The 25,949-nt window shown below is 36.1% G+C and overlaps 1 protein-coding gene across 2 annotated transcripts in view; it reads right to left on the reverse strand.

Annotated features, from left to right (window-relative positions):
• Positions 1-786: 786 nt before the first annotated feature.
• LOC117341429 (leucine-rich repeats and immunoglobulin-like domains protein 2) overlaps positions 787-25,949 on the reverse strand; it is a 46,542-nt gene continuing 21,379 nt past the window's right edge. Inside the window, exons 2-9 of one of the 2 annotated variants that reach the window (XM_033903279.1) lie at positions 15,401-15,802; positions 14,705-15,052; positions 13,497-13,760; positions 9,295-9,345; positions 7,636-7,761; positions 6,646-6,667; positions 6,270-6,348; positions 787-5,811 (exon numbers count right to left, since the gene is read on the reverse strand). In XM_033903279.1, the coding sequence (XP_033759170.1) occupies positions 5,674-5,811; positions 6,270-6,348; positions 6,646-6,667; positions 7,636-7,761; positions 9,295-9,345; positions 13,497-13,760; positions 14,705-15,052; positions 15,401-15,802 (1,430 nt within the window). In that variant the 3' untranslated portion in view covers positions 787-5,673. Of the gene's footprint in view, positions 5,812-6,269; positions 6,349-6,645; positions 6,668-7,635; positions 7,762-9,294; positions 9,400-13,496; positions 13,761-14,704; positions 15,053-15,400; positions 15,803-25,949 lie in introns of both variants that reach the window. The other variant, XM_033903278.1, reaches the window with a different exon arrangement.

The raw sequence follows: 25,949 nt of genomic DNA on the forward strand, positions 1-25,949 counted from the left end.
TCGAGAATGTGCTTGAAATCGAAACATTCTATTAAAAAAAGGTGAAACAAATACTCATTTTATTGACTTTAGAAACTGTCAAATGCTGATGGTGTAGATTGCTTCAACTTGATTTATTAGTTCCCTACCGGTGATTTGGTTGCGTTTGTTTTTGTTTAACGTCCTATTAACAGCCAGGGTCATTTAAGGACATGCCAGGTTTTGGAGGTGGAGGAAAGCCAGAAAACCGGAGAAAAACCACCCGCCTATAGTCAGTACCTGGCAACTGCCACAATTTGGTTTCGAACTCACAACTCAGAGGTGGAGGGCTAGTGATAAAGTGACGGGACACCTTACCACTCGGCTACGCGGCCCCCGTACCAGTGAAACAATGGGAGACTATAAGTTTTCTCCCATCCTTCTGTCAGTTCAACCAGCCAGCCGGTTGTCCGTCCACTCAATTTTCCTCTCTTTACTCAGCCATGCTTCAAGGTATGTTGGTGAAAGTTTGTATGTAACTTCAGTATGAATAGCTACAGATCAAGTTCAAGTTTCAGCGATGATATCAGATGTTTGTTTTATACAATTGTGAAATCAGCCATTGGCCTGGAGGGAAGCCTGCAATGGGACCTGGAAAAGAAAGTGGACCCTCATACCTTTCATGTCCGATAAGGGAATAAACCTTGGCAGCCTCGGTGAAAGTAAATTACCTAGAGCACCATCCAGCCACTCCAGTCAATCTTGCTGGTATAGGCTGAATGTATGAAGAATAGGATGAACTTAAACAACAGACACAACACTTTGTAATCTTGAATATATGTACAAATTTATTATGTACTAATGGAATTCATCATATTTGTACACAGTTGGATCCTGTTATCAATGATATATGTATATATTTATGTACAACTGTAAAAAATATTTGTCATATAGAAAAATAACCATATTTCAACCAGTTCTTTGACTATGTTAGCTTATCAATCGGTTCTAGGTTATAAATTACATCTATGTAGGGATATACATTAATACATAGCAACCACATATCACTATTTTTTAAACCTGAACAATCTTAATTTAAGCTTAAGGATCATGAATCAGTCTTAAGTCTTCAGATTTACTTAACCAATCATTCTGGACATCATTTGTATGACGTAAGTGATTGATCAAGTAGAAACCCATGATAGATTCATATAATACTTGGAAGGTCCTGTGGCCTAAAGAAGTAATACAGGTGAAACATGTTTGTGATTCAAAGGTAGAATAATAAGATGGACTAAAATTTGAAAAAGACTGACACCTGTTCATGGGCGTTGATTAGTGCAAATTTTAATGTATTCATACTTGCCAATAACCAGGACTAATTATCTTGTACAATTTGCAATTAAACACATTTTATTGGAATGTATTGATTGAAAACCTACAAGAGATAGTTTCTTTGTAACGTAATAACCTGTCCGAGCTTCTCTTAAATTGCCAGACATTTGTTGGCCTTAATCGCCTGTAAAGAAGTGTTGATGGGCTGTTAAGAATATAATATCAATATTTGCTGAGTTTTACATCCATTTTCCCTAGTGGTCCTATCATACAAGTAGTAATAAGTGATAGATACTACCTACTGTTTGTGGAATACACTATATAACACTTCGGTAAGAATATATCTTCATAACTTTATCACAATGTTTCATATAAATATATCGAAGGGAGATAACTTCTACAAGCAAGAGAGATGATTAGGTGCGACTAGGGAGCACTCCACCATAGTAAACATGTCAATACCTCCCTGGCTATAAATCTACATTGTGTCTAGTTTAATATGCACCAGTTTAGGAACCACAGACTTGCATTAATATCTAATTAAATTATATAACTTAAGTCTGTGTTATAAGTCTCCTTGTCAAGTTTGGATTTTCTTAATTATTATTTCACAAGAACTTTGTAGTTTACTGATGGAATTTGGAAGAAAGAAAAAGAATGAAATGTATAATGTATAATATATTCATTTATATATACTTTATTAGTTTACTCTTTCTTTAAAACTATTTTCAACAATGCTGGAACATATGCAATAGTATGAAAATGTTTGTTTTATGTTTTCAGAGATAAAATCAGATCAAACAAAAGTTCTATTAACAGTAGACAATCCAGAATCTTCCCCTGATTCAGGGTCACAGTACATAATCATGGAATTCCAACTTTCCCCAATGCAGAGTTATCTGTTCTTGAGAGAAGGTATCGATTTCTGAGAAAACGACGTTATCTCCTCCCGGAAACTTATGATGTAGCAATCAATACCTGCTCATAAGAGCAGATAACTCTGTATTCCAGAACAGAATTATACCATTTATCATTCAACCTTACAAATTAATAATCAATTCAAGAAGAAAACATACCAGTAATGAATATAATGTACCATTTAAAACCATGGAAAAAAAGTATGTATATGAAGATGATTAAGTAAACAAGTTTGAGAAAATGGTCATTTAAATGAGAATTAGGCCTGTAGATAAGTACATGATATGTTTATTGATGTATACACTTAATCAGGATAAATTGGTCCCACTGACAGTTTGCTGCTATCACCTTTATGTACCTGATAATTATCAATGAACATGTACGAAAATAATTCAGAAAATATTTAACCATATCAAATTCTTCAAAAATATTTAACTTTTCTGTTCAACAGGAATACTATAAAAGCTTTAACAGGAAAATTGAAAATAATAGTTACAATTTCATCAATGATAATTTTTTATTATATAGTTTCACAGGTAATGAAATTCAAAAATTCACAATGTGCTGTACCTTGAACAAAATCACAGTTACCTCCCTTAACCATTCATTCATCAATCAGAGGGGAAAATCATAGACATGTCAAATCAAAAACAAATGTCAAATGATGTCAATGAATTTCTAACAACACCATAATTAAAAGCAGATTTGCCAATCTCTTACCAGAAATGATTCTTAAAATAAATAAATCCACTTCAATTTTGCTTCATTCATACACCTTCAGAAATGCACCAAATATATAAATTTCCCACATATTTTCCATGTAAAATGATGCATGAATCTTTACAGTATCATTGAATTCATTTATCCACATGGCGATATTCTAGACAGTAGAAAGGTTACATCCGTGATAAACGTTATTCTAGCCTATCAGATACACAAACTTTCCTATCCAGCACTACTGGAAATTTCACAAGATCAGAATTCTGATGAATGCAAACGATTTGGGGGACAATTTTCAATAAAAGTGTCTAATTGGTCCTCACTTTAAAAATCAGTGTTGATTTGGGGTTATTTTGGGGGTTTTTTTTTCGTTTTCTTTTTCTTTTCCTTGCATTTATTTGGCCTCATTACCATTTTCATAAATAAAAAGTCATTCACACTACAAAACTGACTCAAGTGTGTGTGTAGGTTGTACATTTTACCAGTTGGTTTTTTTTACTTTAAAATGTCAGAGATTGATGTAATACAAGTACAAAGAATAAAAGTGAATATATTTTATATACATATAATATACAGATCACCAGGACTTATCCAAAATAAATATTTCATTACTGCATTACAAAGATTTTTTTATTGAGATTTTAATTGAATTTATCGATCAGTGGTTCTTAATATTACGAAATTTTAAAATACCAAAATAATTTTTTCAATGATATTTTATGTTTGAAACTGGCACAAACATTATGAGTCTCTCTTCAAAATAATCAATTTTCATTGAATCTTTTGTCTGATAATTTATGTCTGAAAATTTGGCATTAAAATTATGTATAAGGTTCTACCGTGTGTATGAAACAATACATTTGTAGCACTGACCGACATATAACAATGACACGAGTAATATACCTTATAATGAACACCTGTTTCCAATTAAAATAACAAAGGTATGAAAAGTTATAATATTATCATGGTTAGAAAAATATATTAATTCTTGGAATAACTCTTCTTCTTCAGTTGAAGAGCTCTAGATTTGTAACATCTATCACATAACACGATGAAGAAATGCTCAAAGCAAGTGTAACACAAAACGTTTTGACGACACACAAGCACAATGAAATATCAAACATTATTGTGACATGTAGGCTGTGGAATGAGATATACTTTGCTGGTGGCAAGACCCAATTGCCATGAATTTGGTTTCATGCAGCGTTGAGAAGAGATTGCAGTTTCTTCATTACCTGCATCACCAAAGATACATCGTCATATCTCCAATTAAAACTACTTCTTAAAGAAAGTGTTTTTTTGTCAATATTCATCACCCAGTATGGGGGGGGGGGGGGGGGGGGGGGGGGGGGGGGGCGACAACTTTTGATTATCAATATTGAATCACATTAAATACAAATGTTGATATACGAGTACGGTACAACTGTGCCCATCCAATCTGGGCTATAAACTCTAGGATTAACACAATTATTAAAGTTAAAAGCAAGATAACAATAATATGACTCAAACCCTCAGGGCTGTGAAATTCATAAAGAAATCAAAGAAATTATAAAGTCTCGGTATGAAGCAACAGTTAAACTCTGGAACAAGGAAAAGGAATTGAATGTTCATATCTCGAAATAAAATGTTATCGTCACCCTAAAATACTTTTCTGTCTCCATACAGAGGCATCAAAGCCCATGTCTATTACCATTCCTAATGACTAATTTCACATTTTTATCAAAGTTAAACATTACTTGAAGTGAATAAATTGCGCAGTTCACGTGCATCATTTTAACACTATCTAAATGTACAGCACAAGTTTACATTAGAAATAACAAAGGATGGTATTGAAGTCAGAAAATGATGAAATGGACTTAAATGATGCTAAATTGTATAATGTTAACTTATATCTGGTTCAAATTAAATATTTGTGTCTCCTCCAGGAGTAATTAAGTAATATTAACGACCTTATCCCAAATAAGGAATTTTATCACATTATTGGAATGACATTTTTAACATGTAAAAATAATATGGAATAATAGTCACAAAAACTGTGCACCAGTGAGTTACATATACAGCACAGAAAATTGATATCAAAATTTGTTTCTTGTTTCATAGGCTAGATTCTAGTTTGCATTACAGAATTATTGTAATATAGTGTTGACTCAATTAACATTAACTGGTTACTTTTCTACTGCAACGAAATTTTAGCTAATTATGGGATCAACCATTTCACAATCAAGAAAAACGCTTGATCGTTCTATTTCGTTATGCTCCAGGCACCGATACAGTTGATGCACAGAATATGCATTGTAATGTACGATTTGGAAATGAATATACAACATCCATCTTTGGTGATGACAATGAAGATAAAAAGACGATAGAGATGAAAATGGAAGCTGTCTAAACCGGTGGGCATAGATATCATTCCTCTCATACAATGAAGCTCCCTACGGTCAGCTTAGTAAGGAATAACTGCCTTTGTAAGGCAGAGTAGTAATGACAATGAAAAACACATACTGAAATCTTCTAAGGCATTTCAAACGTCCTTGTAGAGAAAGTAATTTCAATATTGTTTTCCATTCACTTGAAGCCATTATTTCCCACTGGGGTGGCAACCCACTATGTAAAGGTCATGACCTTTTTGTAATTTAATTATCTGTAGTTGCCATAGTAAGAAAATTGTGACGCCACAGAATAGCACTAGAGTACTCCTGGGGTGTCCTTGGCACAAATGTCCTGATCTCCCTGGGTCAAAGGTCACACACTGGGCATTGTGACCTCCGAGTATGTTGTTGGTCCGAGGTCGGTGTCCAGAATCTGTATGGGTCGCCGACTTCTCGGTCGATCATCAAAAGTTAAGTCTGCATATTGTAGATCACCCTTCCCTTTATCGAACTGTGTAAATAGAAATAAACTTGCTATCACATTCAGATTATTATCAATTAAAATTTAAGCATCTATCAACCTGCTACAATACAACTACTACTGTTGTATATGTTATACATGCATTTGGCAATGTTAATCTTACACAAACTATCATTAATATTTTTTTTTTTTTTTAAGTACAGAGATGTGCCGGCTGTGCCATTCTTATTCATTTTTGCCAGAATATAAGATGTCGGCGAAGAAGCAAGACAACAGCCTATATTCTTGTTTTCAATTGATCATAAAGTATACTCTCTATGACAGATGTTGCATCTTTACATTACAAAAATGGTTTGTTTTTGATGATTCTACATGTTTTCCGACCTACTTTGTGCCATCACCCATCAGGACATACAGGCAGGATATCACAGTAAATAGCCGACCAATACAATTACACCAATAGGAGGGGCAGATCTACATTTACTTACATTATTGTAACCAATGTTCCGCTTCTCATCATTACGGGTCACATCTGGGGGCTTGTTCACAAAACTGAGGTCTGAGTTACTGTGAAAACAAGGAATGGAATAGAAACTTAGGCAAGTCACCAAAATAAAAAAAGAAATATGGAATTTTATGATTCTTAAACCTCAAACTAGTTTTTAACACTCTAGATGACATTATATAATGATAATCTTTGTGAATTCAATAAACAAAACTGCATTCTTTTTTATCATTATTGAAATTTCACATCCAGTTACAAGTGATGTATCAGTTATCTCCCTTTATGCAATTATTGACAACCTTATGAAGGATTACCTCCCTTTGCATGCATTTTTGTTTTAACACAAAACAGTTACTTACTTTCTTGGCTTCTCTGGGGGTTCTGAAAAGAAACAAGATATTTTTAATGACTGTATGTGAATCACTTTAATCATTTTGAGTGGAAATTAGAAATATTTCTTTTTATCAAACCAATGTGTGAAAGCGCGGGCTAGCTGGAATTTCCTTCCAGTTTAATGGTAGGATGTCTGCTCGAAGAGCAGGAGATCGCTAGTTCAATGCTCGGCGTAAGCTGGGTTTTTTCTTCATTACTCCTTCCTAATACATATTTATACAGTACAGTATATAGTATTATACAAATGATAGATTCTATTCCTCATAACAGATTGAGAATGCAGTTATATGTGTGTATATAATTTATATATACATGTACAGTACAATATGAAATTGTATACATTAAACATATATCAATCTTATTTGTATAATCTGAAATCTCAAATAACATTTGTATACCATGTGCCATGTTGACAATGATGTCAACATCATATTTTTAACATTCTCCGATACCTGATGATGAAGAACCGTCAAGTTCCAATGTCAAAATAAAATCTGTATATGTATATTCATTATTCAGGCTCCTCCATCCGAGTTGACTTCATTAATGAATTAGTAAGTTAATCATATCTTAGTTACCTTGGCTGAATCAGTGTGGAGTCTGGTCAATCATGTCAATGACTCTGTTGATGTGGAAAGAGTTGATATGACCAACACAGACACTTAGCCCTTGACATGACTGATCAGGCTACCAGGAAACTGAATATGTTTGTGTGTGTTTGTATATTCTGTGTCGGTGTATGAGGATGTGTGTATGTTCTGTATGTTTGATGATGATGATGATGATGAAAGACATAATTTGTGATGGTGAAAATGAAAGTAAGAAAAACATACCGATTGGAATCGATGTATGTATGTGTGTGTGTGTGTGTGTGTGTGTGTGTGTGAATATTATTGTATTTATGTATTAAAAATGCCTTAAAAATTAAAAATTAAAAAAAAAAATATCTTAGTTACCTTCAATACTCTTGTTGGCATTCCTACGCTTGAGACAAATAAATGCAACGACAGCAACCACGATGATGACGACGACCACGACGACGACAATGACAATGATGATAGTTGTGTCGATTCCTCCAGAATCTGTAGTGATAGATAACATGATCACATCTGTCATAGACTTGGTCAGACAATAGAGGATAATATTAGGCTACACAACAATTAAACTTCGAGTTTTTAACTGTTAAAGGATTTTCAAGGATACGAAAAAATTAATTCTTACATACAGTCTTAAGTTATACAGGGCATTCAAGAATTCATGAAATAATCTTGGACAAAACTGAAGAAGTTTTTTCTAAGATAAATTTTAGAGGAAGTTATAGATAAAATTAAAGAATATCAAACATATTTTGGCTCAATAGATCAATTTGAAAATAATGAGCGTCCTTAATGTATACTTGCCGTACATGTACTCATGCCTATCTGGTGGCGAGCCATATAGATATAAAAGTTTAAATTAAAGTCAAATTAAGCTTCCATCTTCATTTGTATTGCAGTATTGAGTACAACTGTAAAAATATTCCTATCTGGAAACACTATAGAACTTTTTCAACATCTTAAAAATATATACATCATTAAGTGTTTATCTGGAGCCGATAAAGGGTTCAATACACTTCATCACTAAAAGGTTTTGAAGATATCTTTTTAAATATTTACTTTGAACACCCTTACTTATTGAAATGGAAATATCATTAAGACATTGTTTGGATGTTCATTTGGTCATCACTATAGCGATTAGAAAACTTCCTTTATTACAACTCATTCCTCAGCTAATCAATATGTCGGCCACCTGCCCAAGTTGTATGATCTATAATTTAACAGCTTTGTTTCGTGAACAAACCTATTAGGGCCATAGCTATTGTCTTTTATGATTGTAATCACCAAACAACCATGTAATTATGCAAGAACAAATCAATTTTTATTATAAAAGGGTTGAAATTAAAAAACAATTCTTTTAAATATTTCAACACTTCTGGATCATTTAAATACTCTCTAGTTAATTTCACTCCCAAAAGACGGCTATGAAAACATTTTTAATTAGCTATATATATAACAATTAAACTTTAAACAACTATTTTCAGTTTGTTAACTAAAAACTACAAGATGTTTGTCATAGGAATTCAGAACTTTTTTTATCCAAATCATTATGTGACATGAAATTAATATTCAAATTTAATGTATCGTGCTTGATGAAGCAACTACTTATATTAAATCAATAATTTCACTTCATGTCATCAACACATACCAGGTATGTAAAATGATAAAATTCAAAGAAGATTTATTTTCATACAGGTTATGAATACAGAAAATTCCTGAATTTATTAGTAATTTTTCATTTGAAAAGAATTTGTCCATAAACAGAGCTTTAGAAAAATCAAATTAGCTGTGTGATTTCATTAATTTACAAATGAATCCAGTTAAAGTCTGAAATTGTATGTTAACTATAGAAAAATAAAAATTGTACATACAAAATTTTTTTAGTGTGCTACAAATTAGTCTTTGGTAAGAACAGCAAGTGATTTATAACTTAAAATTCAAGTATATGATTTTGAAGCTAGGTACAGTTTGTAGTATGATGATCTGATTACCGTGTATACTTTTGAATGTGATACTTACTGCCGTCCCCGCCCTGGGGTGACTTAGTCCCGCCGCCTCCCGATGTTGGCACTACAGATGGAACAGGAGTTGTAGTTTGGGGGGTAGTTGTGGGTGGTGGTGTTTCTGTAGAGAAGGGAGGTAATAGATGTCCAGAATCATGCAGAAAACTCACCTTTGTCAGCCATGTTATAACACAACTAGATTTCAGGCCAAGCAAACCAATGCACTGTTTCCTGTATCTGATATTGATTATTTCCCAAATTTGATAAAACAGTAATTTCAAGAAGTTTCATCATTTGGTTTTTTTGTTTTTGTTTTAATTTTTTATCAAAATCAGAATTACTTATAATTTTAGATTACTTCTATTTTGAAAGATCTACACTAGTTAATTACAAACGGACAGCCAATTGCAACAAAAGGTCTTTCTTTATAGAATTTTTGTCTGATCTTGATTTCAGCAATTGTGTTTGTACTTTAGATTTTTTGTCTGCAAACACAAAGCAATGAATATAAATATGTAACAATGAAGAGTTTTAATATAAAAATTATTTTTGCTTCCATAAGATATGTTTGTGATGTTATTCATTGTGTCAATAATATGTTACTTCAGTCAGGAAACAGTGTCTTAGTTATACTCAACCTCGTGTAGACATTAAATGGAATCTCTTGAAAGTCATACTTTGTCAGTCAAGTACATAATTTATTATGGAATTATTCAGATTATTACCAAAATTCTACATAAATATGTGGCCAACAATGATCTTCATTTGGGTAACTATTTACTTTAAATCTAAAAATGTATGCCAAAACAAGCCACTGAACTTAAAAGGATCAATCTAGAATCACAGTCTGAGTACATGCAACACTAATGCATTTTTTATCAACAAGAGGGAGAGCCATGAACATTAAAACAGCTTTAAAAGACGATTGAGACTTTGTCTGTGGTGACCTAATTAACCAGATCCTATATAGGTCACTTGAGACTGTCTCTGAGGTGACCTAATTAACCAGATCCTATATAGGTCACTTGAGACTGTCTCTGAGGTGACCTAATTAACCAGATCCTATATAGGTCACTTGAGACTGTCTCTGAAGTGACCTAATTAACCAGATCCTATAAAGGTCACTTGAGACTGTCTCTGAGGTGACCTAATTAACCAGATCCTATATAGGTCACTTGAGACTGTCTCTGAAGTGACCTAATTAACCAGATCCTAAATAGGTCACTTGAGACTGTCTCTGAGGTGACCTAATTAACCAGATTCTGTACCTAACGGTATGTGTTCAAGAGGTTCCATTCATTACTGTAGGTCATATCAAGTCAAATTAGCCATAATTCAAAAAAAAAATATTTGAAGAAGTTCAATGTATCAAAGTAATTTACAGATTTGTAATTAACTTATAAAAGTTAACTAGTTTCTTTCAAAAACAACCACTCCTTCCTATGTTCCAGAAAACCAAATTCTCACACAGATCAACACTCGATATGACAGTCAGTTTTCCACACGTTCATCTGCGTACTAGCCCAGATTACAGTACTTATTTGAAGCATGCAAATTATTAATTGTACATTCCAGCTAAGTGCAAGCCATTGCCAACTGCATTTTGCAACCATGACATGTTCAATAGTTACAACTGGTGACACCAAATTATAACTTCAATCAAGTTATTAATTGATACTTGGTAACTTTATATCAAACTATTACCGGCATCAAATTGTAACTTGAATTAAGTTATAACTGATACCAAATGATAACATTATACCAAGTTATAATTCAAATATACCAAGTTAAAATTCAAATTATAACATTATACCAAGTTATAATTCAAATTATAACATTATACCAAGTTATAATTCAAATCATAACATTACATCAAATTATAACTTTTTACCAAATTATAATTGATAACAAAATCATTTATGATTTTATACCAAGTTATAACTGATACAAAAATTATAACTTAATAACTGATTAGAACTGATACCAAATTTAATTAGAACTGATACCAGATTATTGGATATTTTATATACCAGGAATCTCATCACTGACAAAAGTTAGAACGAGATAAAGTTAGAACCATAACCTAGTCATAATTTATCAAAATCAAAATCCATTACCACCAACATTAGCCAAAATGTTACTCTATCTCCTGTATCAGTGCTCTGTGTCATTTGATGTGGGGGATAGTAATGGATCCCAATAAGTCAGACACAAATAAAAATTGATAAACTTCATCTTAAAGTTAAATTGAACTAACTTAAAAGTTTGATTAAGAGACAATAGATTGTTTAAAAGGAAAACATCTGTCACTTTAGGGTGTTAATTAGAGAATTCCTCAATACAATAAATAATGTTTACTTATAGAAGTGTTACAAATACATTCAAAATAAGATGAACTTATAGTCTGAATCCTATGTATTAGGCATTATTATGGGTGTAACCAGAGACTGGTCAGGAATAATGACAGTGTATACCAAACTAAGCCCAGAGCTACAAAACTACAGGACAATACACGGGATGTAGTCACATACTGCCATATTTGGTTGTTTGGTGGGGGGTTTTTTTCACCAGAGGGGGTTGCAGTGAGGAATTTGTCCTGATCAACATTGCGTTTGATGAATATGTTCATAATGGAGACAGAAAAAAAGAGCTTACTTGAACATTACTGAGCAATTGAACAGGACCAGTTTTGAGAAGTTCTTAGTATCAAAAGAATTGAAGTTTATTTTCATCTTGACTGAGGAAAATTTTTGTAATTATCTTCAGCTTTTTTTCTTTCTCCGTTTTATCGTAATAAGGGATTTTTAATAAATGTTCTGCTATTGTGTATTATGCCTATATCACTAACCTTTTGTAAATAAAATGATCTCAAGACTTTTACTTAAGATGTTGATAACAGTTGAAACTTGAAATATCTCTTTCATGTTTTTTTCATGATCATGCATGGGCATAAATATTTGATTAAGTACAAATTCACAGATAATATATGTTTTCTTTGACCTTTTATAATTTGTCAAGATACAAATATCCATATTATGTAAATATTACTGTACAGCACTTTAATTCATGGAATCGCAACATTTGTGGTACAAAAAAAAAGTGCAAAATGTATGCTGAACAAAATCACAACATAGAGCTGATAATAAGGTATAATTGCTAATTATCAGCATTGTTCTAGATTTAACACAAAATTTTATTTCTCAGTAACATTTTTTCTGATCATGAATTAAAGTGCCATACAGTAAGTATGTTTTCCAATGTAAAATGTATGACTATAATAATACATGTCATTTACTGGTGGATAATATTGATTATCAACATCAACATCTGTTTATAGATATATACTCATTCTGTGTGTATATGACGTCTTTTGTTTTTTGATTACAAGATATGTTTTTCCCATTTATAGAAGATACAAAAATATTAGCAAACAAAAAAAGAAGGAAACAACACCAATCTAATACAGAACTCAAGCAAGAAAATAGGAAAAAGGAAACTAAAATGGTAAAAAAAATTCAAATCACTGGAAACAGAAGTTTATTGTTTATTTATTGATATATTCAACAAATATTAATCAATTTCACCAAAATATTCTTATGACAAACAAATCAAAAATGGAAATGTGTAATGAAAAAGCACCACAGATCCCGAACTTTTTGCAGATCAAAGTGTATTATAATTATTATAAAAATATTCTGATCTGCTTCCAATGATTTTTTCAGTGTTAATGACAGAAGAGTGAAAGAAGGGGAGACAACTAAAGGGATATAAAAAGTTTAGGAAGGGAGGAAACTCAGGGGAGTTGTGTAGGTGGACATATAAATATGAAATCATAATAACATAATAAACAAATGAAAAACATAAGAAAATTAATATACGGTATATAATAATGATAAACAAAAGTGAGGTGAAATTTGAACCAAATGGAAATGACCCAACTTTACAATCATATCATTCAGTATGTATTTTTTAGAATTCTTTTGAAAGTATGAAAGCATAAGTTTTCTTTAAATCATTTTTTTATATATATATTTCCCTTTTTATCAAATTTTAAAATCTGAATTAATGAAATATAAATTGAGTCAAAAGTAAAGATTACAGGACAGATAAAGTGAAAACACCAAACAGACTAGCTGTTGACAGGATACGTAACCCTACTAATACCTACACTGTTTTTTCCTATATTTCTCAACTAGTTAAATCTTAATCCAGACATACCTATTGTAATGCTGATCATCTCGGACAGGTTGTATGTAGTCCCTGTAAAATTATTCTTGGCCTCGCAGACATAGTCTCCCGATTGGTCAATCTTGATATTAGTCAGCGATAGCTGTGCTGTAGTGCCAAGCTGAGTTCCATTACGTCGCCAAATATAGGTAGGCGTGGGGTTGCCTTCAGCAGCACAGTTCAAGGTAAGATCTTCACCCTCGTAATGCATGTCCTTTGTGGGGTTCTTTGTAATGGTGGGTGTTCTTACTTGATCTGTTTTAACAAATAATTAATTAAACCATTCATCAACAAGTTTAATAAGAAAAGTAAATATATACCTTTTTAGAAAATAATCTAAGAATGCTTTAGATATAATCATGAATATTTATGCAAATTAAACTGAAAAGAGACAACCCAAAAGTAAGCAAAATCCTGCTGAATAATTCAAAAGACGCGGATGTTTTCCTATCATACACCACTTCAATTCCATTTATCAATGATCAACGACGGCCAACTAAATGTTTTTTTCAAACTTTTTTTTTTTTTTTTTGGTTTGTTTAATGTCCTGTTAACAGCCAGGGTCATTTAAGGACGTGCCAGGTTTGGAGGTGGAGGAAAGCCGGAGTACCCGGAGAAAAACCACCGGCCTACGGTCAGTTCCTGGCAACTGCCCCACGTAGGTTTCGAACTCGGGACACCTTAACCACTAGGCCACCGCGGCCCCATATTTTTTCAAACAAAATTTTCTTGATGATTTTTTTTCTTTTCTCACAGTACTGCATGTTCACCATGTAATACGCATTTCTTTATAAAAGCAGAAAATGTCTAATTAGACATAAATGCCCCCGCTGCCACTTGACACCCTGAAACACAGTTTGGTGAGGATCGAATCAAGACATATCTAACACTATATGCCCCACATTTCATGGCGGGGAGCATAAAAATTCATGATAGTTTAACCAGAAATAATTGGTTTACAAAGGATTTAAAATAGTTGTTAAACTGTGATTAGCCTAATCATCTTTGGAACATCTGGCCAGGCCAAAGACATTTATGGGACGTCATCACAACTTCTGGACAGTCATGTGACGTCGACAAGACTTCAGTGATTAATGACGTCACAATACTGTTATGATATATATGCCTATGACACTGCTGTGTAACATGACAAATCATGCCATTTATAAGATAAATATCATTCAATGTCATAAACTTACAATAAACTTTGATTGGATCAGTTTGTTTATAGTAGGCGTTGTCTGTTGGGTCGGAGAGTGTTTCCTGTTGTAAAGTACACCGGATGATGACGTCATTGTCGTCTTTGGTCATCGGAATGTTGATAACACTACTTCCGGTGAAGGTACAGTCGGTGCTGGGCGAAGTTTGTGTGGTAGAAGTGACAGTACTACCCACAGAATCGGAAATATCCCTGTACTTGGTCCATAAGAAGGTCCCGGCCGGCCGACCAACATTACTGGTACATGTGAACTGGACTGTTCTCCCTTCCTCAATATTTGATGCTGGAACCACTTCAACTTCACCAAAGGATGTAGCGTTAGGATGTGCTGAAACAGAATAATACATAAAACCAATTGTATTTGACAACAATCACCTACTTTTAGCAACTTTGTTAGTTTTTTCTCACTATAGGTAATGATCGAATAATGTTTATTAATGGTTTTATCAAGCCAGCCTCATCAGTATCCCTTAAATATAATTTTCCATAAGAAAACCATACAGAATAGCTTTTCCCTTAAATGATTTTGTTAAGTCCATCATTTGTAAAAAAAAAATTTAAATGAAGTTTAAAGGGCCATGGATCATAAATTTGTTTTGGAAATGAACCATCACAATGACAAATTACCAGATTGCACCCTTGAAAATGTAAATCAAAACCATATAATGTATATTACCTGTGACTGTTAGACTGGTCTCACTGGATGGATTGGCCTGTATATTGTTATTTAGTCCTTGTACACTGCACTGGTATTTACGTTCATCACCACACACAACACTTGTAAACTTGATCTTCGCAGTGAGTGAAGAATCTGTGGGATTTGTTAGAACTATTCGTCCAAACACAGTCGGGTTTGTTAAATTTAATAATGTCGCTGGAGCTTGATTTGATCCTGGTGGTGAAAACGATGCTAACTGTTCGTATGTTCCAGAGTCTTTAGTGATCTCCCTGTTCCATGCTATTGAAAACAATCTATCACTTGATGTAAGACTGTATGTACACACAAGTTCTAATTCGTTATTCCCCACAAGTCCAACTGGGTTAACTGTTGTTGTGACAGAGATATCAGCTCGTAAATCTGAAATACAAAACACAGGTAATACTTTAATTAAATGTTAAGTCAATATTGATCAATAAAAGTTCAATTATCATCAAAAAATATTTAATAAAATAAATCATCTTTTTGATAAAAGATTATATTGCCTTACAGCGTCGTACTGATCGCTTGTTACAAATACATTTTTCGGGGTCTAAAATATGAACAAATGCTAAAATCTATAGCACTGGAAAACAAGTATACTGTGTACTGTTAAAGCAATACATGTCCTCTACTGGCCCCCGCTAAAAATAGTAACAGTGACCATGATCTTTACCCAAAAGCCCTAAAACTCACTCCAACGTGTTAGAGGTATAATAATCTTTTATCATTTTGTGTGAAGTCCGATCTTAACAAAACTTGGTATACATGATCAGTATAACATTTTTTTTCTCGAAAAAACATTTAAAAAAAAAAAGAAAATAAATATGTGCACTTCTAGCTCAGACAGGGGACTTCAGCAATACTATCCATCCTTGTTATATATATATGCTTCTCTACATACAGGTATTTTAAGACTCAGGGTTTTATCATCTGGGCTCAAGTGATAATTAGTATCATGTGACACACTTGTATTCTTATTCTGCTCATTTCCCATAAAGATTCACCATACGTTATTGTCATCATGTACATAAACAAGAGGCCCAGGGGCCTTAACGGTCATCTGACTCTAAATTAAAACCCTTATATTATTGTAGTATGCATTCTCTGTAGCAAGTATATAGTGGCACTGTTGGCCATGGTGGCCATCTTGGATTTCTGACCGGCCCAATAAATAATAACACTTGGTCTGGACCATCTAAGGATAATTTCTGGTAAGTTACAGCTGAATCCCACCGGTGGAATTTGAGAAGAAGTTTGAAATAGGTGTTGTTCAGGAAAACCATGATTGCGCAATCATGTTACAAAATGGCCGCCATTGCTGCCATGTCAAAGTTTTTACGAGGCCGAAAAATTAACAACACTTTGTTGGCCCTCCTTCCTTAACTTCCTCACCAATTTCCAGCTCAATGGCACCAGTGGAACTGGAGAAGAAGTTTAAAATGTGTTTTTTAAGATGGCGGATATGGCGGCCATCTTGGATTTCAGACCAATCTAAAAGAAACAACACTTGGTCGGGATCATCTCAGGAACATTTCAGGCAAGTTTCAGGCCAACAGCACTGGTGAAACTTGAGAAGAAGTTTAAAATGTGTTTTTCAAGATGGCGGCTATGGTGGCCATCTTGGATTTCGGACCGACCCGAAAAATAACAACACTTGGTCGGGATCATATCAGAATCATTACAGGCAAGTTTCAGCTCAACAGCATTGGTGGAACTTGAGAAGTTTAAAATGTGTTTTTCAAGATGGCGGCTATGGCGGCCATCTTGGATTTCGGACCGACCCGAAAAATAACAACACTTTGTCGGGATCATATCAGAATCATTACAGGCAAGTTTCAGCTCAATAGCATTGGTGAAACTTGAGAAGAAGTTTAAAATGTGTTTTTCAAGATGGCGGCTATGGCGGCCATCTTGGATTTCGGACCGACTCGGAAAATAACAACACTTGGTCGGGATCATATCAGAATCATTACAGGCAAGTTTCAGCTCAATAGCATTGGTGAAACTTGAGAAGAAGTTTAAAATGTGTTTTTCAAGATGGCGGCTATGGCGGCCATCTTGGATTTCAGACCAATCTAAAAGAAACAGCACTTGGTCGGGATCATCTCAGGAACATTTCAGGCAAGTTTCAGCCCAACAGCACTGGTGAAACTTGAGAAGAAGTTTAAAATGTGTTTTTCAAGATGGCGGCTATGGCGGCCATCTTTGATTTCAGACCAATCTAAAAGAAACAGCACTTGGTCGGGATCATCTCAGGAACATTTCAGGCAAGTTTCAGCCCAACAGCACTGGTGAAACTTGAGAAGAAGTTTAAAATGTGTTTTTCAAGATGGCGGCTATGGCGGCCATCTTGGATTTCGGACCGACCCGAAAAATAACAACATTTGGTCGGGATCATATCAGAATCATTACAGGCAAGTTTCAGCTCAATAGCATTGGTGAAACTTGAGAAGAAGTTTAAAATGTGTTTTTCAAGATGGCGGCTATGGCGGCCATCTTGGATTTCGGACCGACTCGGAAAATAACAACACTTGGTCGGGATCATATCAGAATCATTACAGGCAAGTTTCAGCTCAATAGCATTGGTGGAACTTGAGAAGAAGTTTAAAATGTGTTTTTCAAGATGGCGGCTATGGCGGCCATCTTGGATTTCAGACCAATCTAAAAGAAACAGCACTTGGTCGGGATCATCTCAGGAACATTTCAGGCAAGTTTCAGCCCAACAGCACTGGTGAAACTTGAGAAGAAGTTTAAAATGTGTTTTTCAAGATGGCGGCTATGGCGGCCATCTTTGATTTCAGACCAATCTAAAAGAAACAGCACTTGGTCGGGATCATCTCAGGAACATTTCAGGCAAGTTTCAGCCCAACAGCACTGGTGAAACTTGAGAAGAAGTTTAAAATGTGTTTTTCAAGATGGCGGCTATGGCGGCCATCTTGGATTTCGGACCGACCCGAAAAATAACAACATTTGGTCGGGATCATATCAGAATCATTACAGGCAAGTTTCAGCTCAATAGCATTGGTGGAACTTGAGAAGATTAAAATGTGTTTTTCAAGATGGCGGCTATGGCGGCCATCTTGGATTTCGGACCGACCCGAAAAATAACAACACTTGGTCGGGATCATATCAGAATCATTACAGGCAAGTTTCAGCTCAATAGCATTGGTGAAACTTGAGAAGAAGTTTAAAATGTGTTTTTCAAGATGGCGGCCATCTTGGATTTCGGACCGACTCGGAAAATAACAACACTTGGTCGGGATCATATCAGAATCATTACAGGCAAGTTTCAGCTCAATAGCATTGGTGAAACTTGAGAAGAAGTTTAAAATGTGTTTTTCAAGATGGCGGCCATCTTGGATTTCGGACCGACTCGGAAAATAACAACACTTGGTCGGGATCATATCAGAATCATTACAGGCAAGTTTCAGCTCAACAGCACTGGTGGAACTTGAGAAGAAGTTTAAAATGTGTTTTCAAGATGGCGGCTATGGCGGCCATCTTGGATTTCGGACCGACCCGAAAAATAACAACACTTGGTCGGGATCATATCATAAGTATCATTTCAGGCAAGTTTCAGCTCAATAGCACTGGTGGAACTTGAGAAGAAGTTTAAAATATGTTTATCAAGATGGTGGCTATGGCGGCCATCTTTGATTTCGGACCGACCCGAAAAATAACAACACTTGGTTGGGATCATCTCAGGATCATTTCAGGCAAGTTTCAGCTCAATAGCACTGGTGGAACTTGAGAAGAAGTTTAAAATATGTTTATCAAGATGGTGGCTATGGCGGCCATCTTTGATTTCGGACCGACCCGAAAAATAACAACACTTGGTTGGGATCATCTCAGGATCATTTCAGGCAAGTTTCAGCTCAATAGCACTGGTGGAACTTGAGAAGAAGTTTACAAGGGCCCAATGGGCCCAAATCGCTCACCTGCAATGCAGTGATCTTTTCATATATGGATCCTGCAGTTATTTGAAAGCATGCTACAGGACCAATATAATGTCTCTCTGCACTTTGGCTTTTCACTAAAAGTCATTTAAAGATTTAAGCATACTTGATCGACGTGACCTTGAATGAAGGTCAAGGTCATTCATTTGAACAAACTTGGTAGCCCTTCACCCCAGCATGCTACAGACCCAATATCAACTCCCTGGGACTCTTGGTTATTGAGAAGAAGTTGTTTAAAGATTTTAGCCTTTTTGACCCCTGTGACCTTGAATGAAGGTCAAGGTCATTCATTTGAACAAACTTGGTAGCCCTTTACCCCAGCATGCTACAGACCCAATATCAACTCTCTGGGACTCTTGGTTATTGAGAAGAAGTCGTTTAAAGATTTTAGCCTTTTTGACTCCTGTGACCTTGAATGAAAGTCAAGGTCATTCATTTGAACAAACTTGGTAGCCCTTCACCCAAGCATGCTACAGGCCAAATATTAGGTCTCTGGGACTCTTGGTTATTGAGAAGAAGTCGTTTAAAGATTTTAGCCTTTTTGACTCCTGTGACCTTGAATGAAAGTCAAGGTCATTCATTTGAACAAACTTGGTAGCTCTTTACCCGAGCATGCTACAGGCCAAATATTAGGTCTCTGGGACTGTTGGTTATCGAGAAGAAGTCGTTTAAAGATTTTAGCCTTTTTGGCCCCTGTGACCTTGAATGAAGGTCAAGACCATTCATTTGAACAAACTAGGTAGCCCTTCATCCCAGCATGCTACAGACCCAATATCAACTCCCTGGGACTGTTGGTTATTGAGAAGAAGTCGTTTGAAGATTTTAGCCTTTTTGACCCCTGTGACCTTGAATGAAGGTCAAGGTCATTCATTTGAACAAAATTGGTAGCCCTTTACCGCAGCATGCTACAGACCCAATATCAACTCCCTGAGACTCTTGGTTATTGAGAAGAAGTCGTTAAAAGATTTTAGCCTTTTTGACTCCTGTGACCTTGAATGAAAGTCAAGGTCATTCATTTGAACAAACTTGGGAGCCCTTCACCCCAGCATGCTACAGGCCAAATATTAGGCCTCTGGGACTCTTGGTTATTGAGAAGAAGTCGTTTAAAGATTTTAGCCTTTTTGACTCCTGTGACCTTGAATGACGGTCAAGGTCATTCATTTGAACAAACTTGGTAGCCCTTCACCCCAGCATGCTACAGACCCAATATCAACTCCCTGGGACTCTTGGTTATTGAGAAGAAGTCGTTTAAAGATTTTAGCCTTTTTGACCCCTGTGACCTTGAATGAAAGTCAAGGTCATTCATTTGAACAAACTTGGTAGCCCTTCACCCGAGCATGCTACAGACCCAATATCAACTCCCTGGGACTCTTGGTTATTGAGAAGAAGTCGTTTAAAGATTTTAGCCTTTTTGACTCCTGTGACCTTGAAGAAAGTCAAGGTCATTCATTTGAACAAACTTGGTAGCCCTTCACCCCAGCATGCTACAGACCCAATATCAAGTCCCTGGGACTCTTGGTTATTGAGAAGAAGTCGTTTAAAGATTTTAGCCTTTTTGACTCCTGTGACCTTGAATGACGGTCAAGGTCATTCATTTGAACAAACTTGGTAGCCCTTCACCCCAGCATGCTACAGACCCAATATCAACTCCCTGGGACTCTTGGTTATTGAGAAGAAGTCGTTTAAAGATTTTAGCCTTTTTGACCCCTGTGACCTTGAATGAAAGTCAAGGTCATTCATTTGAACAAACTTGGTAGCCCTTCACCCGAGCATGCTACAGACCCAATATCAACTCCCTGGGACTCTTGGTTATTGAGAAGAAGTCGTTTAAAGATTTTAGCCTTTTTGACTCCTGTGACCTTGAAGAAAGTCAAGGTCATTCATTTGAACAAACTTGGTAGCCCTTCACCCCAGCATGCTACAGACCCAATATCAAGTCCCTGGGACTCTTGGTTATTGAGAAGAAGTCGTTTAAAGATTTTAGCCTTTTTGACTCCTGTGACCTTGAATGAAGGTCAAGGTCATTCATTTAAACAAACTTGGTAGCCCTTCACCCCAGCATGCTACAGACCCAATATCAAGTCCCTGGGTCTTTTGGCTATTTAGAAGAAGTCGTCTAATTTTTTTTTAGCCTTTTTGACTCCTGTGACCTTGAATGAAAGTCAAGGTCATTCATTTGAACAAACTTGGTAGCCCTTTACCCCAGCATGCTACAGACCCAATATCAACTCCCTGGGACTGTTGGTTGTTGAGAAGAAGTCGTTTGAAGATTTTAGCCTTTTTGACTCCTGTGACCTTGAATGAAGGTCAAGGTCATTCATTTGAACAAACTTGGTAGCCCTTCACCCCAGCATGCTACAGGCCCAATATTAGGTCTCTAGGCCTTTTGGTTATTGAGAAGAAGTTGCTTGAATGGAAAGTTGACGCCGGACGGATGGCCGGATGGCCGGACGACGGACGGACGACGGACGCCGCGCCACGGCATAAGCTCACTTGCCCTTTGGGCAGGTGAGCTAAAAATGTGTTTTTCAAGATGGCGGCTATGGCGGCCATCTTTGATTTCGGACCGACCCGAAAAATAACAACACTTGGTTGGGATCATCTCAGGATCATTTCAGGCAAGTTTCAGCTCAATAGCACTGGTGGAACTTGAGAAGTTTAAAATGTGTTTTTCAAGATGGCGGCTATGGCGGCCATCTTGGATTTCGGACCGACCCGAAAAATAACAACACTTGGTCGGGATCATCTCAGGATCATTTCTTGCAAGTTTCAGCCCAACAGCTCTGGTGGAACTTGAGAGGAAATTTAAAATGTGTTTTCAAAATGGCGGCTATGGCGGCCATCTTGGATTTCGGACTGACCTGAAAAATAACAACACTTGGTCAGGACCATCCCAGCATCATTTCAGGCGAGTTGCAGCTCAATCCCACTGATGGAATTTGAGAAGAAGTTTTAAATAGGTGTTGTTTAGAAGAACCATGATAGCGCAATCACTTTACAAAATGGCCGCCATGGCTGCCATGTCAAAGTTTTTACGGGGTCGAAAAATAACAACACTTTGTTGGCTTTCCTTCCTTAACATCCTCACCAATTTCCAGCTCAATGGCACCAGTGGAACTGGAGAAGAAGTTTAAAATGTGTTTTTCAAGATGGTTGCCATGGCGGCCATCTTGGATTTCTGACCGACCCGAAAAATAACAACACTTCCTCAGGACCAACTCAGGATCATTTCGAATGGTAAGAGCTGAATCCCACCGGTGGAATTTGAGAAGAAGTTTTAAATAGGTGTTGTTTAGAAGAACCATGATTGCGCAATCATTATACAAAATGGCCGCCATGACTGCCATGTCGAAGTTTTTACGGGGCCAAAAAATAACAACACTTTGTTGGCTCTCCTTCCTTAACATCCTCACCAATTTCCAGCTCAATGGCACCAGTGGAACTGGAAAAGAAGTTTAAAATGTGTTTTTCAAGATGGTTGCCATGGCGGCCATCTTGGATTTCTGACCGACCTGAAAAATAACAACACTTCCTCAGGAACATCCCAGGATCATTTCAGGCAAGTTTCAGCTCAATCTCACCAGTGGAACTTGAGAAGAAGTTTCAAATGTGTTTTCAAAATGGCGGCTGTGGCAGCCATCTTGGATTTCAGACTGACCCGAAAAATAACAACACTTGGTCAGGACCATCCCAGCATCATTTCAGGCAAGTTTCAACTCAATCCCACTGATGGAACTTGAGAAGAAGTTTGAAATGTGAAAAGTTTACGCACGGCGGACGGCGGACGGCGCACGACGGACGAAGCATGATGACTATAGGTCATCCTGACCCTTCGGGTCAGATGACCTAATAAGAAGTAAATATGCCAACTATGATGCAGCATAGGTGTTTAGCATGCTCATTTGTCAGAGATCAATGTTTGACTAAAATGAACTTGCTTTGATGCACTATATAGGAACCAATTTGCTGACAAACTTTATCCAAAGATTTTTTCCCTCGCCTATTAAAAGCAATAACAATTAATTTCCCTTTTAGGGATAACTGGTTTCGTGTTGTGTCCTTGGTAACTGTCTGGTGTGACACCCATTGTCCTCTGTGTCACTTTGACTTTGACAACAAAGGGAGGTAACCCACCAAGGTGGAAAGGTAGTGTAATAGGATAGTGTAGCAGCTGATGGTATCGTGTTTATTCCTCCAATCCATCAGTGATATATATACATTTTACAATGCTATATCCTTGATATAAAACTTGAATGAACATATTTAAGCATCTTCTGCAGCTAAGTACAACAGTATAGACCAAGAAAGGAGGTGTCGAAAATGGGTAGATATAGCTAGAAAAAAAATATTGTCATAAAAAAAATCATGATCTTAGTTCAGGTTTTTTAAAACAATTTGTAAGCATCTACAGGAGCTTATACAACAGTACTGACCCCAGAAGTGTGGAGATCAATATTGGGTAGCTACACCTAGAAAGAATATTGCTGTGGTCCCAATTAAGGATATTTCAAAGAATATGTAAGCATATCCTCTGGAGTTATATTGCTCGAGAAGGGCAGAGATCAATGTTGGGTTAAGTTAGAAATATTGCCACAATCCCAGTTTTCATAATCTGCTTTATTGGCCTATATCATAAGGAAACTGTCCTGTAGATCACACAGAAGCAGATAAAGGCCAGAAAAAAAACAGTTTATAACTGTAGAAATTAAACATAATTATAATTTGTTTGCATAATTTCACCATAAAATTCTATCTGTGTATGCATGCCAGAAATAAAACTTATAGCATGCATACTTGTTTATCTATCGTACAATTATAACTGTGCAAGTTAAAGGATTATTGGACTGAATATAATCTGCCATTTCGTTCATTTACTACCCCAGGCTAAGTCATAAATACCTGGCTGTGGAATATCACATATGTGTAGTATGTACTCGAACTTTGACCAATACACTTCACCCCCATTAACGGTACTCTGTACATATAGAAAATATATACCAACCCAGTTAGCCATGAAGTAGGGTTGGGATCAATGATCAAGCTTGCATGGATAGGCTAGCATAAAATGTTTTGTTCAACTCTCTTGAAAACTGAGGAATATTTTCTCATTTTTATCATATGGTTTCATATGGTGACTTTTTATATAATAAATTAGAATCTGTGTCAACATAAAAGTTGACCTAACAGCAGAAAGCCTAATGATTATGGTAAGTAAAACACCTATATTGACTGGTTTCTGTAATAGAGCCAGTCTGATACACACCTCTAATACATTCCTCACCACATAGTTGTGGCCTATTAGGTGTAGATCTACCCACACAGCTAATAGGTTAATTGGTTATAATGCCCTGTATAATGACAATTATTGTGAAAATTTGATACAATTGGTTTCACAACACTAGTTAAAGAACTAATCACTAATAGCATTATATTTTGGGTTAAAAGTTACAATTTTTTTTCTAATGATAATTGAGGGATTACTCATATTTCATTCTGATATATTGATGGAACCTGATCACAACTAAATATGTACGTAAAGAATTTCCCCATTCATAACATGAATGTACTTTTTTAAATCATCATTTTCATTAACCACTTAATAGATTCTGCTACCAGGTGGTCAGGGTACAGGGCATTATTTATGGAAATAGAGGTACTAGTCTTTCACAAACAGGTGACCAGGGTTGGTGACCAGGGTTCAAATCCACAATTGTAGGTGAAAAAGTATGGGGCTATCTGCCCAACCACATATAGGCCTTCTCCAGCTATTCAGCTTTCCAACCACAGTAAAATCACTCCCATGCTGACATCAGGACTACTTAATGCCCAACCACATATAGGCCTTCTCCAGCTATTCAGCCTTCCAACCACAGTAAAATCACTCCCATGCTGACATCAGGGCTACTTAATGCCCAACCACATATAGGCCTTCTCCAGCTATTCAGCCTTCCAACCACAGTAAAATCACTCCCATGCTGACATCAGGGCTACTTAATGCCCAACCACATATAGGCCTTCTCCAGCTATTCAGCTTTCCAGCCACAGTAAAATCACTCCCATGCTGACATCAGGACTACTTAATGCCCAACCACATATAGGCCTTCTCCAGCTATTCAGCTTTCCAACCACAGTAAATCACTCCAATGCTGACATCAGGGCTACTTAATGCCCAACCACATATAGGCCTTCTCCAGCTATTCAGCTTTCCAACCACAGTAAAACACTCCCATGCTGACATCAGGGCTACTTAATGCCCAACCACATATAGGCCTTCTCCAGCTATTCAGCTTTCCAACCACAGTAAAATCACTCCCATGCTGACATCAGGGGCTACTTAATGCCCAACCACATATAGGCCTTCTCCAGCTATTCAGCTTTCCAACCACAGTAAAATCACTCCCATGCTGACATCAGGGCTACTTAATGCCCAACCACATATAGGCCTTCTCCAGCTATTCAGCTTTCCAACCACAGTAAAATCACTCCCATGCTGACATCAGGGCTACTTAATGCCCAACCACATATAGGCCTTCTCCAGCTATTCAGCTTTCCAACCACAGTAAAACACT

Source organism: Pecten maximus, chromosome 13 (assembly GCF_902652985.1).
Source record: "Pecten maximus chromosome 13, xPecMax1.1, whole genome shotgun sequence".
NCBI lineage: Eukaryota > Metazoa > Mollusca > Bivalvia > Pectinida > Pectinidae > Pecten > Pecten maximus.